General features: G+C 40.6%; 1 protein-coding gene across 3 annotated transcripts in view; it reads left to right on the forward strand.

Moving 5' to 3' along the window:
• Positions 1–2,137, forward strand: part of KIZ (kizuna centrosomal protein) — a 214,758-nt gene extending 212,621 nt beyond the window's left edge. For all 3 annotated transcript variants that reach the window (XM_033935767.1, XM_033935765.1, XM_033935769.1), the window contains one exon: positions 1,656–2,137. In XM_033935767.1, coding sequence (XP_033791658.1) covers positions 1,656–1,759 — 104 coding nt within the window. In that variant the 3' untranslated portion in view covers positions 1,760–2,137. The remainder of the gene's footprint in view (positions 1–1,655) is intronic.
• Positions 2,138–16,753: the final 14,616 nt, after the last annotated feature.

The following is a 16,753-nucleotide window of genomic DNA, read 5'->3' on the forward strand; positions in this document are numbered from 1 at the left end:
GTCTAACTAGAATTACCCAGAATCATACGAAAAACTGGCCTTTTGTAGAAAAACTTCACAAAAAAAATACTGCACTATCATGGTCTGACATCCATTCCCATTTCCGTCCCATAACCAGCCACGAGCCACTACTCAGTATATGTTTTTGTAAATCTAGTGAGGTAATTCATTGTACCAAATTTATGAAATGCACTTGCAGAAATAGCTCTTGTAGTTTTTGATCAGTACCGGTAGTATTTTATTGTGAACTATTGCTGACTTTTTATTATTGTTATGAATGTTACTAAGGCTGTTTATTTCTCCTTCAGTGAACATTTTCTACATGCTGTACTGATCAAGATTTTATTCTAGATCTACTGTTTTCAAAGGGCCCAATATTGAGCTGTTGGCGATCAGCATTTTGCCGATTACTGCTAGTGTTAAACCTGGAAATTTAATGTCAGGCCATATCTGTGCTCTGGCATTGAATTTTCAGGTATAAGGAGCCAGCTAAAATATAGTTGGTTAACTATGATATTTGGCACAACAATCTATGAAGAACCACATAAAGATAGAACTGCATTTTATGTGGTTCTATTTATGTGGTTATCATAACCAGTGAGGTTCTGAATATCAACATTTAACCAGTTAAGTGCTGACTCTGCCTCTGGAATGCCCCCAAATAGCCAGTTTTAGCTTGAGCACTAAGGCCCTGATTCTATAAATGGAACCTGTGTCATAGGCGCCATTGAGAACAATTGTCAATCATCTGCTAGGTGCTGTTTATAGAATCGTGGTCTTAAGTACCAGTAGGCATTGAAACTTTAGGTGCACTTCCATCTAGGATAGAATTTTCTTGGTCTAAATGAGTGCGCCTGAGTTAAGCGCCTACCGGTGCTTAAGTCAAACCACACTCAAAAGCCATCCAGAATCCACCCCTAACCACGCCTAATAATAATAATAACTTTATTTTTCTATACCACCATCAGCAACAGTTCTAGGCGGTTTACATAAAGAGTACTGGACATTCAGTGAAATACAATATTATCTGGTAGGCACCTATCAGATAATTTTTTTTAATTGGTTTTTAATGGCACTTTCAATTAACGGTGCCAATTGAGCTAATTAAGTTAGGTGCCTAGATCAGCTTAGTGTGCCAATCTAAGCACCTAACTTCAGGTAACATTTATAGAATCTGGGACTAAGTTGGCCTTTTCAGCAGCAGTGGCCAGTTAATTGCGCCGAAAATACCCCATTAGCCATGGATAAGTGATTTAAACAACCAGGATTTTCTCCTTGCCGTTTAAATCATTTTGAATATTTGGCCACTAGTTTTTGATGTACCGGGTGCAACTTCATTCATTGCTACCATTTATCACTCCTTAAAATTTTCTTTTCTCCTTTATTCAATCCTATTGCTTTCGTCTGGTCCCTGTCCTCTGGTCTTATTTATGATTGGCCCAGTTGAGATTTTCCTAGCTCAGACAATTGTTATCACAATAATGTGACTGCCCAGACCTAACATAAGCAAATCATTTTCTTAGTCTCTCTAAGAATATAAGTCTTGTTGAGAAAGTCATTAACACTTTTCTCAAAACAGCATAGAATTTGTACTAACTGATCATATTTGAAACCATGTGGTAATAGTGATTTTGCTGTTCGTGATTTTTTTTCAGCATTCTGGGGAGAATCCGATGACAGCAATTCAGAAATTGAAGCTGCTCTTCGTCCACACAACGAAGATTCTGATTCTGATGATTTTGAGGACTTCTATAAATAATAATTTATTGTACACCTTGTGATGAAAAGAGAAGAAGAAATTTTATTTTTAATTAACTACCATGTTGTCACTTAATCTTTGTCAGTGATATATTTCATTTTTTAAAATATTTTTATTTTTGCACATGAATTAAAGAACATGAGTCTAGATTCACTAACCTGCCCGATTCACTCCGCTCCTTGTCTGATCCGATGCAGGCTGACTGATTCACAACGGGCCTGTATTCAAATGGGGGCGCTCGGAGGAAAACCTCCCACCGACTACATGGATCACTATAAGAATTGCTGCTGCTGGGTCAGACCAGTGGTCCATCGTGCCCAGCAGTCCACTCATGCGGCGGCCCCTAGGTCAAAGACCAGTGCCCTAACTGAGATCAGCCCTACCTGCATATGTTCCGGTTCAACAGGAACTTGTCTAACTTTGTTTTGAATCCCTGGAGGGTGCTTTCCCCTATAACAGCCTCCGGAAGAGCGTTCCAGTTTTCTACCACTCTCTGGGTGAAGAATAACTTCCTTATGTTTGTACGGAATCTATCCCCTTTTAACTTTAGAGAATGCCCTCTCGTTCTCCCTACCTTGGAGAGGGTGAACAACCTGTCTTCATCTACTAAGTCTATTCCCTTCGGTATCTTGAATGTTTCGATCATGTCCCCTCTCAGTCTCCTCTTTTCAAGGGAGAAGAGGCCCAGTTTCTCTAATCTCTCCAGCGATCCAGACGCATGTGCAGACCATCTACTTTGCCTGTAGATGGTCTGCGAATGGGTTTGATGTCCGTGTTTTTAAAAAAATTTTTTTTACTTTTTATTCATGAGCCTGTGGTTTTAACCCGCAGGTTAAAACCATGAGCTCGCGCTGCAGGGAAGGGTGGAGAATCGGGGCAGAGCTCGGGGCAGGAGAGTCGGGACAGAGAGCAGGGCTGGAAGTTGGCAGAAATTTCAGGAGGAGAGTCGGCAGGGATGTGTGCGACTGGTCCTCAGTAGTCGCTTATTTTGGGATCGACCAGCCCAGTCGGTGTGCCTCTTTTTTTTTTTTTTTTTTTATTGAAACGCTGCCTGCCTTTATTTGCATGCCATCCCCCTCATTTGCATGTATGGATCAGAATCGGATCGGGAGGCAGGTTAGTGAATCGGGTCCGGGTCGCTAAGTGGTCGGGACTTGATCGATGGGCTTAGTGAATGTAGCTCATGGTCTTTGCAAAAGAAACAAGTTTCATAGGAATACAACAATATTACAACATCCAATATGATCTAACATAAACAAATATGTTATCTAATTGAAACTGAATATCAAGCATAGAAACCCAGCTCTTATGCAGGACATGGTATTTTCTAAATTTACTCTCCCTTTGCACATCCATCCACTCACTCACACATACCCTTTGATATATTCCATTCTAATGTTTCTCAAATGAGTATGCATAAAAAATAATATATGAAATATATGCAATTAATTTGAATATTATATGAAGAAATGCAGTTCACAGTATTGGCTAAAATGGGAAAAATACACGGCAGACATGTAATCAAGTACATATTTAAATGGCCTTTTGTATATTTTAGTTATGTTTTTCCAACAACTCAAATTGTCATAATTATTTTGCATTTATAATTGTAATTGAAGGTAATAAATCTGAAATAATTTGTTCACCGGAATTCACTGCTTTCTCTTTTCCTTTAAATAGAAGCAATTCAGTTATAGAAATTCATCATGAGGCATCAGAATTAAAAAAGGAAAAATGTATTACAAATGACATACTGCAGTGATTTATTACTAACTTTAAGAACATTTTAGACTTATTTTAAAAATGCCAAAATACAGAAAAATAGTGTTAGAAAGAGATAAATGAATAAAATGTAAAGAAGATATACACAACCTAAGAAAGAGATGCCTCAGAATGTTTGCCCCTTCCCCCAGTTCTGCATTGCATATACAAATATGAGTATACTAATCTTTAAGCCCGTTACATTAACGGGTGCTAGAATATGTGTGTGTGTCTGTATTTATTTATTTCTCTTTCTCTCCTTAGCCTGTTTCTGTATTTCTTTCTTTCTGTCTTTCTTTTTTCTCGGCTGTCCACCACCACCCCTTGCCTGCTCCCCCTGTCCATTCTCCCTTCCTTTTTCTTCCCCTGTGTCCACCACCACCCCTTCACTGGTCCCTTTATCCAGCAGCAGCCCTTCTCCCTTTGTTTTAACTCCCCCCCTGTCCAGCAGCACCTCTTTCCTGCTCCCCCTGACCAGCAGGAGGCCTCTCTTCCTTTTTCTGCCCCCCCCTGTCCAGCAGTAGCCTTTGTCCTTTACTTTTAACTCCCCCCTGTCCAGTAGTACTTTTCCCTTCCCTGCTTCCCCTGTCCAAGATACTACCTGTCCCCAACCAATCACACCCCTACCCCTAAAGCAAAGCAAGTTAATTTCTTGTAGCCAAGAAATCACACCCCTCCCCCCAAAGGAAAGCAAGATCATTTCTTGTCCCCAACAAATCACACCTCTTCCCCCACAATGGAAAGCAAGATTGCTCCCTGGGCCCCTTCCCCAGCACACCCACTCCTGGCTTTTATCTAATCAATGCACGATAGTTCACAGCTTCCCCAGCACACACCCTTCACCCAAAACAAACTGCAAGTATTTTTTCCTGCCCAGCAAACTGCTGTAAAAAAACAACCTTCTAAATCGGCAGTTAGTTTTGCTTACGTCGGTTGCTAGGGCTGCGAATACATTTTCTTCAATGTCGGTGCAAGGGAAAGAATCTGCCAAGTGTCCCTTACTTTCGGAGGCAGCTGGGGCAGGGCTCGCTGTAGGCTCCTTTTGTAAGTGGGGAGCCGAGCTGAAGGGAAAGCCAGCAGCTACTGCAGGGAGGCTGTTATTTGGTGACATGGTTACAGCTGGCTGGAGTTTTTTTTCAACGCTTCCCTTCCCGCCTCTTGAGGTGTCACCTCGGCTCCTCTCGATCCCCGCCAGCGTCGGAAGCCTTCTCCGACGCTGGTGCGGCTCCTAGAGGAGCCGACAGGAGAGCAGGATGTCCAGCGCTGGGGTCCATGGTGGCTCCGTGCTTAGCCGCGGCGGCCTGCAGCTGCTGACAGCCGCCGGGGCTATTAGGCTTCCTCCTCTGACTTTTGCCGGTCTGGTCTGGCCTGCTCGCCTTGCCGTATTTTTTTGTTGTTGTTGAAACACGCGGCGGTGGCTCCTCTCATGATCCAAACAGGATAGTGAAAGATGTATATCAACAATAACTGTAACAAGTACTACAACAAGTTGATATTAAGAATTTTACCAATCAGGAGGAAAAGATCTCAGATTTTACCACATAGGGAACATGTATGTTTTCTCCCTATATTTTTGTGGCATATGGTTGTCTTTCATTGATCAAAAACCTCCTTTATAAAAGATTTATAAAAATATATATGATAAAATATAAAAATTCAAATCTTTTATAAAGGAGGTTTTTGATCAATGAAAGACAACCATATGCCACAAAAATATAGGGAGAAAACATACATGTTCCCTATGTGGTAAAATCTGAGATCTTTTCCTCTCATGATCCCCCACCTGCGTCGGAAGTCCGACGCAGGAGGGGATCGTGAGAGTAGCCACCGCTGCATCTTTCAACTAAAAAATGCAATACGGCAGGGAGCAGGCCGGACCGTAAGAAGCGCATGCGCACTTCCTATGGGTCGCTACAGCTCACGGAAAACGGATGCACGCGATGGGAGTGCGCATGCGCAGCCTAGCATTTTATTATATTAGATAACCATCTGTTTTTCAAACTGTGTCATAAAATGAATATTGCCAGAAGCTGATGTGCACAATTATGAGTTTAGAGGAGCTCCACATCAACAGTTATTTATAGCCTCTTTTACTAAAATGCATTAAGCAGAGAATGTGGGAATTAGAACATAAGAATAGCCATAATGCAGATTGGCATAGCTATGGGTGGGCAGAGGCCCACCTAGTTTTGGCTCAGGTCCAACCAGCAGTAGTACCACACTACCCTCACCTCCACAGCATCCCAGCATCTGACCCCCCCCTATCTCTTACCTTTACATATCGGCAGGGGTTTGCTTTTGCTGCTTGCACAAGCCCCCAAAGGCTTCCCTCTGCTGCATTACACCCTCACTGATATCACTTCCTGTTTCCTGGTGAGATGTGACAGAGGGAAGCCTGAATTTCTTTTTTTTTTATATCTCCGGGAGTGGGTGTGTGTGGAAGGGCCCATCCAAAATACTTGGTGTGGCTACGCCACTGATAACGGGGTCAGACCAATGGTCCATATAGCCCAGTATTTTTCTTCCAACAATGGCCAATCTAAGTCACAAGCACCTGAGAGAAACCCAAATACCGTATTTCCCCGAAAATAAGACCTAGCATGATTTTCAGGGTAGGTCTTAATATAAGCCCTACCCCAAAAATAAGCCGTCAGCAGCACTTTCCCCGGCTCCTCCCCCGCCTCCGCTGCAAAACCCCCGCTGACTCTCCCATCTTTCCATCCCTCCCGTCTGAACCCCGCCAACCACAAGACATCCCTCCCTCTACAGAGCAGTGTCAACAGCACTCTAAACAGGCTGCTTCACAACCTTCTGCTGGGGCATTCCCTCTGCTGCTTCACTGATGATGTCATCAGCAACACGGTGCACGGAAGGCCCCGGCAGGAGAAGGCCACAAAGCAGCCTGTTTAGAGTGCTGCCAATGCTGCTCTGTGGAGGGAGGTATGTAGATCTCACGGTCAGCGGGGTTCAGATTGGAGGGAGAGATGGATGGGATGGTCAGTGGGGGTTCGGCTGCACGGTGGGGGGGTGGCTGCTGAAGGGTTCTTCTGCAGCTGCACAGAAGGAAGGGATAGAAGCTGATCAAGGGTTCTGCTGCAGAAGAGATGGGAAGGAGGGAGGGATAGAAAAATGCTGCAGAGGAAATAAAGGGATAGGTGAGAGGGGAGAGAAAGGAAAGAGGAAGAATTGGGGTGGGGGAGAGAAATGATCATTGAACATGAAAAAAATAAGACCTAGTGCATTTTTGGGACCCAAAATTAATATAAAACACTGTCTTATTTTTGGGGAAACACAGTAGTAGCAACATTCCATGCTACCAATCCCAGGGCAAACAGTGGCTTCCCCCATGTCAGTCTCAATAGTAGACTATGGACTTTTTCCTCTAGGAACTTTTCTAAACCTTTTTTAAACCCAGCTAGCCACTATTAACACATTCTCTGGCAATGAGTTCCAGAGTGAAAAAATATTTCTTCCTATTTGTTATAAAGGTATATTCATGTGACTTCATTTAGTGTCCCCTAGTCTTTGTAATCTTTGGAGTAAAAAAATTATTCACTTTTACCCATTCTACACCACTCAGGATTGTGTAGACATCAGTCATCTCTCTCCTTAGCATCTCTTTTCTGAGCTGAAGAGCCCTAACCTGTTTAGCCTTTCCTCATACAAGATGAGTTCCATTCCATTTATTATTCAGCGTTATTTAGCCAACCAGGAACGGTTACTGGCCAGCTAAATAGCACGTAGTTGGCTATCTGCCAATATTCAGCCAGAGATAACCGGCTATCTCATGCTGTATATCCTGGTGTCTGGATTATCCATTGACCGGCTACGTTGCTTAACTGAGCTGGTCACTGCCAATATTCAGTAGCTCGCCAGCTAAGTAACAGACTTGGAGGAGCTGAGGGAAACATAGAGGAGCCCTTCAGGGATGTAGAGAAGTCCCACCAGGGCAGGTCCTGTGCTGCTTTGGAATAGGGAGGTCTCATAAAAGGAGAGCATCACCCTGGTGAAGTAGGATATAATCCTGTAGCCAGGACCTGCCCACCAGGGCATGCAATATTCTTTCGCACTGAGGATGTTTCTCCAGGGGCTTCTTTATTCATTTTCAAATCACATACAAAAGTGCACAGAATATATAATCAATACAATAATCAGCACTTACAACCAAACAAATAATAATATAAAGTACATTCCCGCCCCCCTCCCCCCCCGTAGGGGTGTTTCCTTATTCACACTTGAAGGTTAGACCTCTCTGATGTCATAAAGCCTGAACCATTGTATGCAAGAAATCTTTCCAGCCTGAACCATGCAAGGAGAGAGAAAGAAGAAAACATCTTTGCTGTTTATGCCTGCCAATGCATTCTGGGTATGTACTAGAACTGTATTCTAGTCAAGGACATCCAGCTATGCCTACATGCTCAGCCTGTGTGAATTTTGGGGGAGGCATTGCTCCTGTGCTGTTCTTATCTCTCCGAAGGCGCCTCTGTTACACAGCCTGTGCAAGACTCTATACAGAAAGGCTATTCATTCAAGTTCTGTTTCTGGATTGGTCCTGAGAGGTCATCTGACAAGAACCAAGTAGAAGGTGCCTAATTATTGATTAGTCTATGTTAGGGTGTGAGTGAACTTGCATCTTATCATAGGTTTCTCTGCACATCTTCTATAATAATTAAGACCTGAAAAGTTACCTCTTGTGACTCTGCCTGAGAGAGAGAAACCTGACTTTTATACAGATATGGTTCCATCACATAAAGGAAACTGTTGCTGCTAACCTAATTTACAGCTGTTCCAGTGACTACCGGAATTCATATCTTCCGTGCTGAGAAGACAACTTCCGTCTCCCGGGCTAAGGCCTAATCTGATGGTTAGGATAAGGAAATTATCTATCTTATCAGCTGGGGTTAGATAAAAGAATTCTATTGTTATATGGGATAAGGAAGTGAAGTTACTCTTGGTGATAAGCTATTTTTAGAGTTGCTGCTAATCAAGAATTATTATTATAAGAAATTATTAGTGTGTAAGTATTAGTATATTCACTTATTTACTTAGGGATTATTGTGTAATAATTATGTAATGAGATATATATATATATACGTATTCAGAGACATTGTGAACAAATAATTAGTTTATTATTTACTGCTGGCTTGTGAATTATATTTTTTATTTCCATAATAAAAATATTTCATATAGCCTTGGTCTCTATTCTTAGTATAAACTGGCAAAATAACGAACCTTGGGTAAGGAGTTTATGGTTTCCCCTAGAAAAAACTAGACACGTAACTTGTTTATTTAGTGCTACTTTATTACAGCCATAAATCTACCTATACCCCCTCCCTCCCACCATCCCTGGATGTGTGTGAGAATCAATTAGGAATCAAAGGCTTATTTGTTCAATCAGTTTTTACAAATTTCTTTAATGGACCCCAAGTCTCTTTAAATTTTTTATAATGTCCCAGTTCTGAATTCATTCTCTTGTATCTATAAAATTGACACAGGGTTTCCCACCAAAAGTTGAAATTCAGTCTGTCCCAGTTTCTACAATTTTTTGTTAACTACGTAGCTATCCCTGTCATTATAAGAAGAAGTCTGTTCTTGCTTGCAATAATTGGACTCTTAGGTTTTAATAAAGTCCCAAATAGCACTATGTCATCGGACAATGGAATCGAAGCTCCCAATATCATGTTGATTTTGCCCCAAATAGACTTCCAAAAATTGAGTATCAATGGACAATAAAATAGCAAGTGATCCAGTGTCCCTATATCAAGATGACAGTGCCAGCATCTATTAGATTTTGAACTGTCTAACTTTTGCAAACGAACTGGGGCCCCAAAAATTCTATACAGCAGAAAAAAACAAGTTTGTCTCATAGCTTCTGACGCTGTACATCTCATTCTCCAAGTCCAAATCTGTGGCCATTGAGTATATAAATATGCTGCTTTGTCTCAATGCTCCAAATGTCTTTTAGACTTGTTTTAGGTTTTTTATTCAAATATTCCGATATTAATTTATACCACTTGGCGGCCTGGTGCCCTTGCAAATCTGTCTGGAAAAATAGGCCCAGCTAGCTATGCTGATTTTTTTAAGTTGCGCCAATCAGGGAACTCTATGAATGGCCTGTTTCCACTACAACCATTTAAATCCTTGAGACTTTGATATGCAAAATGATTGTTGCAATTGTAATAAATTTACCATTTTCCCATTCTGAATTACATGTTCCAAAGTACGTATGCCTGTCTGCAACCTATATTTCCAGAGGATTTTAGACTCGCCGATTTGTATCTTGGAGTTTAACCATAGGGATTAACACATAGATTGATGTATTGATGTTAAATTGTTAATAAATAAATTTTAATGTATTCCAGGTGAAAAGAAGAATACTATTGTCGTTATATATTCTAGGCAGCTTGATACTCAAAATGTGGTTAAGATGTAATGGGGACATGAGATGACTCTCTAATATCAGCCAATCTGATAGATTATCCATGAGTTCAGGAAGGATCCAATACATACCCTGAAGCAAAATGAAGGCTTGATGATACCTATGAAAATTTGGAAAATTTACCCCCCCACCCCCCGCCTATTGTGGTTTTTGCAAAGATACTAAGGCTATTCTAGCAGTTTTACCCCTAAGTAAATTTTGTAAGAATCCATTTTAATTTCTTATAAAAAAGGAACTTTGAAAATAAACCGCTAACATACTCATTTGGTAACAAACCACAGGCAAAATCATCATTTTGATGGTTTGGACTCTCCCTCACCAAGAAATATGTAATGGGTTCCAATTCTCACACATTTCTTTGACATTCAATAATAAGTATTTTTCATTTACTATCATTGTGTCTTCCAATGTTCTTTGAATCATGATACCCAGATATTTTTTACCCTCTTCCTTCCAAATAATTGGAATGGGTCAAATAAATCTTTTATACAATGTACATTTAATGGAAGAACCTCTGATTTGCTCCAATTTATTTTGTAACCAGAAAATTTGCCAAATTGATCAATCAATTCCAGTAAATGCGGGATGGTAGATTCAGGATTCTTCAAATGAAGCAAAATATCATCGGCATAGGCCAAAACCTTATAATATCGACCTGCATATGGAATTCCCTGTATCTCCTTTGCCTGCTGAATGGCCAACAACAAGGGTTCCAAAACAATATAATAAAGCAAATGAGATAAAGGACATCCTTGTCTAACTCCCCTCTTCAGACAAAAATGCTCTGAGAATGTATTATTAATATATAATCTGGCAAAAGGGGAACTATACAAGGTTTGAATCATTTGAATAAATCCAGATCCTATTCCAAACCAATCCATTGCTTGATACATAAAAGTCCATTCTACACGATCAAAGGCCTTCTTTGCATCCAAAGAGACAGAAAAGGCCAGATCCTCTGTTGTTTTTGCTAAATTTAGCATACGAAGTGCCAATCTGGCATTGTTTGCAGAATGTCTTTAAGCAACGAAACCCGTTTGGTGCATACCAATCATATAAGGGAGAGCCTTGGCTAATCTTAGAGCCAATAATTTAGCCATGATTTTACCATCCACATTAATTAAATAAATAGGCCTGTAGTTTGAAACCAACATGGGATGTCTGTTTGGCTTTGCCAAAACAATGGTTAACGCTTCCGCCATTGTACCAGATATACAACCCTTAGTCAGTTGTGATTGATATAAATTTAAAAGATGAGGTAATAGTATATTTTGAAAAGATTTGAAAAACTCCACAATAAACCCATCACTACCCGGAGCGGATCCAACTCTGAGAGACTTCAATGCTACCTGGAGTTCCTTAAATGATATAGGCGCTTCAAGATTTCCTTTTTTATGCTCTGGAATTTTTGGCCCATTAATTGAATTTAAAAATTCTGTACCGTTATTTTCTTTATTTGAATAAAGCTCAGAAGAATATAAAGCTTTATAATAATCCAAAAATTATTTTAAAACATCCCCAATAAGGGTATGAATTTTACCTTTTTCATCTTTAATGGCCACAATCTTTACATTTCTTTTTTTTTTTTTGCTTTAAGATAATTAGCCAATGAGCAGCAAGTGGAAGATGCTGATTAAATTGATCCAAGATGGCGATTCATACCGGTGTCTGGTGAGACGCTGAGGGTATATCCGCTTTTCATTACAGCAGCGACTAGATTTTCGTCGGTCGCGATGCCGAAGAGACGGGGGAAGAGCGCCACTGCTGCATCGCGGCGTCTTGAGCACCCCCCTCTTGCTTCGATTGAGCATTTTCTCCAGCGTATCCAGAGGGAGTCAGTGGTGTCGGGGAATCGCCCGCTGGACTCTGCGGCGTGGAGTGACGCCGGACCGGAAGTCCTGGGGCTGGATACCACGCTGAGCCCCGATCAAAGGAATCCACCTCCCCCACCGCTTAGTGCGAGTTCCCCATGGGAAAGGAGTGGGCTAGAAGCTGCAGCACTCTCTGACCCTGAGGATGTAACACCGGGGAGCCAGCAAGGTGAAGTCTCTATGGCTTTGTTAAACCCAGAGATACCTCCAGCGGATAAAGTAGAAGGAGGAGAAAATCCAGACCAACAGACAAGGTGAGCCTTCTCAAACTTTACATGAGACTTTCTTTAAATATGAAAAACCAGCTGAAGTGACTCTTGATTCAATTTGGGACTTAGTTTCCAAACTGGGAGACTCACTAACTAAACAAATTAAGGAAGGTGAAAAGAATACAAAAATTCTAAAACAGACAATAGAGGAAAATAAACAGGAAATTTCTAATGTTAAAGAAAAAGTGGGAGAAATTGAAAACGAAGTGAAAACGATCAAACAAGTTCAATCCACAATAATAAAAGATAATCAAATTATTAGAAGAAAATTGGAAACTATGGAAAATAACTATCGGACTAGTAACCTACGACTGTTGAATTTTCCTAAAATCATATCTATAAACCCGAGAGAGATGATAAAAAGGTACTTTATGGAGATACTTAATATTCCTGAGGAATCATTGCCTCCTCTCACTCGAGTATATTATTTGCCTATTAAAGAAGGGGATCAACACTCGGAGGATAAGAAACAGGAAATACAAGACCTTCAACAAGACTTGACAGCAATCCTGGAAACATCAGATAAAGATTTGGTTAAACCAGCAACTCTCTTACTATCTGTGGCGTTGTTGCCGGATAAGGATTGGATTTTGAAAATGTTCTTTAGAAACAAGAATAAAGAATTTTTGGGTTTGAAAATTCAAATGTTTCCAGACGTTAGTAGAGAAACTCAGAATCGTAGGCGGCAGTTTCTTTTGATGAAAGCAGGAGTTACACAGCTGGGTGGTATTTTCTTTTTACGTTTCCCATGTAAATGTATAATAAGGTATCGAGATAATAAGTATGTGTTTTTTGAACCATCTCAACTTACAGCCTTTCTGACACTGAAACGTCTGGAAAAAAAAGGAACAACAACTACTACAGTAACAACAACGTAATAGTAAAACTAATTGGATTTGATATTAGAATAATTCCTCAAGCCAGGCACGCGATACTGTTTTCTTTGTATAGAATTATAAATTGATTTCCTAAAGTTCACTCATAAACAATCTTGGATCATATTATAGAGGACTTGAGATTGTCCGACTAGAACTTTTTCTTTCTACATCATGTAAATGATTTTCTTATAATTTTGTGTTTGATCTAACAATCTTTCTGTATAAAATGTTTTGATTTTGTTAAGAATTTTAAAACAATAAATAAAGAATTAAAAAAAAAAAATAATTAGCCAATAATCTTCCCGTTTTATTTGAGTTTCCATAATACAGAGCCTGCTGAGAAAACAAATCTATTTCCTAGCCAATTGTGAGGAAATCTCATTATATTTAGATTCAACAGGGCAAAGTATCTTGTTCCCATTTTGAGGCCAATTGTGACTCAAGTCAAAACAGTTTGTTCCAAATTGAAAAATTCTAATTTTAGCAGTTTCCTAATATGCGCCTAATATGAAATTATTTGCCCTCTCATTGTAGCTTTAAAAGCATCCCAAATAGTTTCCAAAGAGATTTCCTCTGAGGTATTGAATTGAAAATATTCATTCATTTTTATTTGAATTTCCTCAAGAAAGTTTGAATCTGCAAGCAATGTATTATTAAACCTCCAAACAGGTCTATTAGAATCTTCTTCAGTGAACTGATATTCTATCCAAATTCCAGCATGATCCGACAGAAGGAGTGGGTCTATGCTGGCTTTTGAGTTAAAAGATCTGAAACAAAAAATAATCAATTCTTGAAAATGATTTATGAACTTGGGAACAAAATGAAAATTCACGAGCCTTAAAATGAAAAATCCACCATATATCCTTCAATCCACATAAATGTATAAGATTATCTAGACCAGGGATCTCAAAGTCCCTCCTTGAGGGCCGCAATCCAGTCAGGTTTTCAGGATTTCCCCAATTAATATGCATTGAAAGCAGTGCATGCACATAGATCTCATGCATATTCATTGGGGAAATCCTGAAAACCCGACTGGATTGCGGCCCTCAAGGAAGGACTTTGAGACCCCTGATCTAGACCTAATGATTTTAATTGTTTACTGGGTTGTTTATCCATTAATGGATCCATGACAGTATTGAAGTCTCTGGCCACAAATCAATTAGTCGTAGTCAGTGACAAAATTATTTGTTAGTTTTTTTTTTTTAAACTCTGCCTGATTTGAATTAGGAGTATAATATTAAAAAGTGCCGGGGCATCATTTCCTGAAGTCATATTAACATGGAGCCATCTATCCATAGGATCTGCCCAAAAGTTACCAAATGTAGCAGAACACTTCCTATTAATCAGGATAGCCACACCTGCCTTTTTTCCTACTGCTGGTGCAAAAAAAACAGTATTTTACCCCCCCCCCTTCCAATTTGACTGCCTCTATTGATGATAAATGCTTCTCTTATGAAATACATATCTGTGCCGATCCTCATAGTTCATTTAGAATTAAGTCCAGAATTGCATTTCCTCTCGGATTTTCCTTAACAAGTTGTTCCAGGAAGCAATTGAGTTTTAAAATAGAGAAATGCAAGGTCATGCATGTAGGGAAAAAGAACCCAATGTTCAGCTACAAAATGGGGGGGATCATTGCTAGGGGTGAGCAACCTTGAAAGAGACCTGGGGGTGATGGTGGACACAACATTGAAAGCATCGGCACAGTGTGCGATAGCCTCAAAGAAAGCAAACAGAATGTTGAGTATCATTAAAAAGGGTATCACAACCAGGACGAAGGAAATCATCATACCGCTGTATCGTGCAATGGTGCGCCCGCACCTCTAGTACTGTGTCCAGTACTGGTCGCCATACCTCAAGAAGGACATGGCAGTACTTGAGGTGGTCCAGAGAAGAGCGACTAAACTGATAAAAGGTATGGAAAACTTTTCAAACGCTGACAGGTTGAAAATGCTGGGGCTGTTCTCCCTAGAGAAGAGGAGACTTAGAGGAGACATGATAGAAACCTTCAAAATTCTGAAGGGCATAGAGAAGGTAGACAGGGACAGATTCTTCAGACTATGGGGAACCACAAGTACTGGGGTCACTCGGAGAAATTGAAAGGGGACAGGTTTAGAACAAACGCTAGGAAGTTCTTTTTTACCCAGAGGGTGGTGGACACATGGAACACGCTTCCAGAGGTTGTGATAGGCCAGAGCACAGTACAGGGGTTCAAGGAAGGTTTAGATAGGTTCCTAAAGGATAAGGAGATTGAGGGGCACAGATAGAAGCAGAGGTAGGTTATAGAAATGGTCACGAACCACTTCACAGGTCATAGACCTGATGGGCCGCTGCGGGAGCGGACCGCTGGGCGCGATGGATCTCTGGTCTGACCCAGTGGAGGCAACTTCTTATGTTCCTACAGCATCTAGGAATTGGTCTTCCTACTGCAGCTGGAGTTGCCTAGGTTCCAATCTATCCCTGGATAATTGAAGTCGCCCATGATAACTGTGTTGCCTCCCTGTTTCATCTCGTCTGTCATTTCTCCATCAGTCTCTTCAGACTTCCCTGGTAGTCGGTAGTAGATGCCGATCTTCGTATCCGTTCCATTTGTTCCTGGTATTTTGGCCTATAGAGACTCTACCTTATTGTTCATTTCCGGCGTGTTCTCCCTGGTAGACTCAATTCCCTCTTTTATGTATAGGACAATACTCCCACCTTTTTGTCCTACTCTGTCTAAGCACAGTGTCCCAGATGTCCTCGTTCCACCATATTTCCGTGATGCCGATGATGTCTAGGTTATCTTTTTGTGCCATAGCTTCCAATTCTCCCATTTTATTCCTTAGGCTCTTTGCATTTGTGTACATACACTTAAGTTTACGGCCTGTTACTTTCTTACATTTCCTTCCCCCTTGTCTCCCTTGTTTCCATCCCTTTCGATCCATCGGGATTTCTATCTTGCCTATGATCCGGTGAGTCTTCCCTGCAATCTTCTTGCATGGTATCCTCTGGGCATACCATTTCTTGAACCATCAACTCTTGGTCGACTGTCGGCTTTCCCCTTATTAGTTTAAAAACGTCTCAATTTCTCGCTTGATGTTGCTTGCAAGTAGCCTCGTTCCGTCTCCGTTGCTGACCTGCTGTTAATGATATATAACCTGTCACTAAAATCATCTGTAGTACCTGAAGATTGGAGGGTAGTCAATGTTACACTGATTTTCAAAAAGGGTTCCGGGGAGATCCGGGAAATTACAGACTGGTAAGCCTGACTTCAGGGCCAGGTAAAATAGTGGAAACAATTATAAAAAATAAAATTGTGGAACAGAGTCAACATGGGTTCAGCCAAGGGAGATCTTGCCTCACTAATTTTCTTGACTTCTTTGAAGGTGTGAATAAACATGTGGATAAAGGTGAGCCAGTTGATGAAGTGTATCTAGATTTTCAGAAAGCTTAAGTTCCTGAGATAATTAAAGTCTTGGGATAGGAGGCAATGTTCAGTTGTGGATTTAGGAGTTGGTTATTGGATAGAAAAGAAAGGGTAGAGTTAAATGGTCATTTTTCTCAATAGAGGAGGGCAAATAGTGGAGTGCTATGGGGATCTGTACTGAGACCGGTGATATTTAACTTATTTATAAATATAAATATAGTAACATAGTAGATCACGACAGATAAAGACCCGAATGGTCCATCCAGTCTGCCCAACTTGATTCAATTTAATTTTTTTTCTTCTTAGCTATTTCTGGGCAAGAATCCAAAGCTCTACCCAGTACTGTGCTTGGGCTCTAACTGCTGAAGTC

The sequence above is a fragment of the Geotrypetes seraphini genome, chromosome 3 (genome assembly GCF_902459505.1).
Source record: "Geotrypetes seraphini chromosome 3, aGeoSer1.1, whole genome shotgun sequence".
NCBI lineage: Eukaryota > Metazoa > Chordata > Amphibia > Gymnophiona > Dermophiidae > Geotrypetes > Geotrypetes seraphini.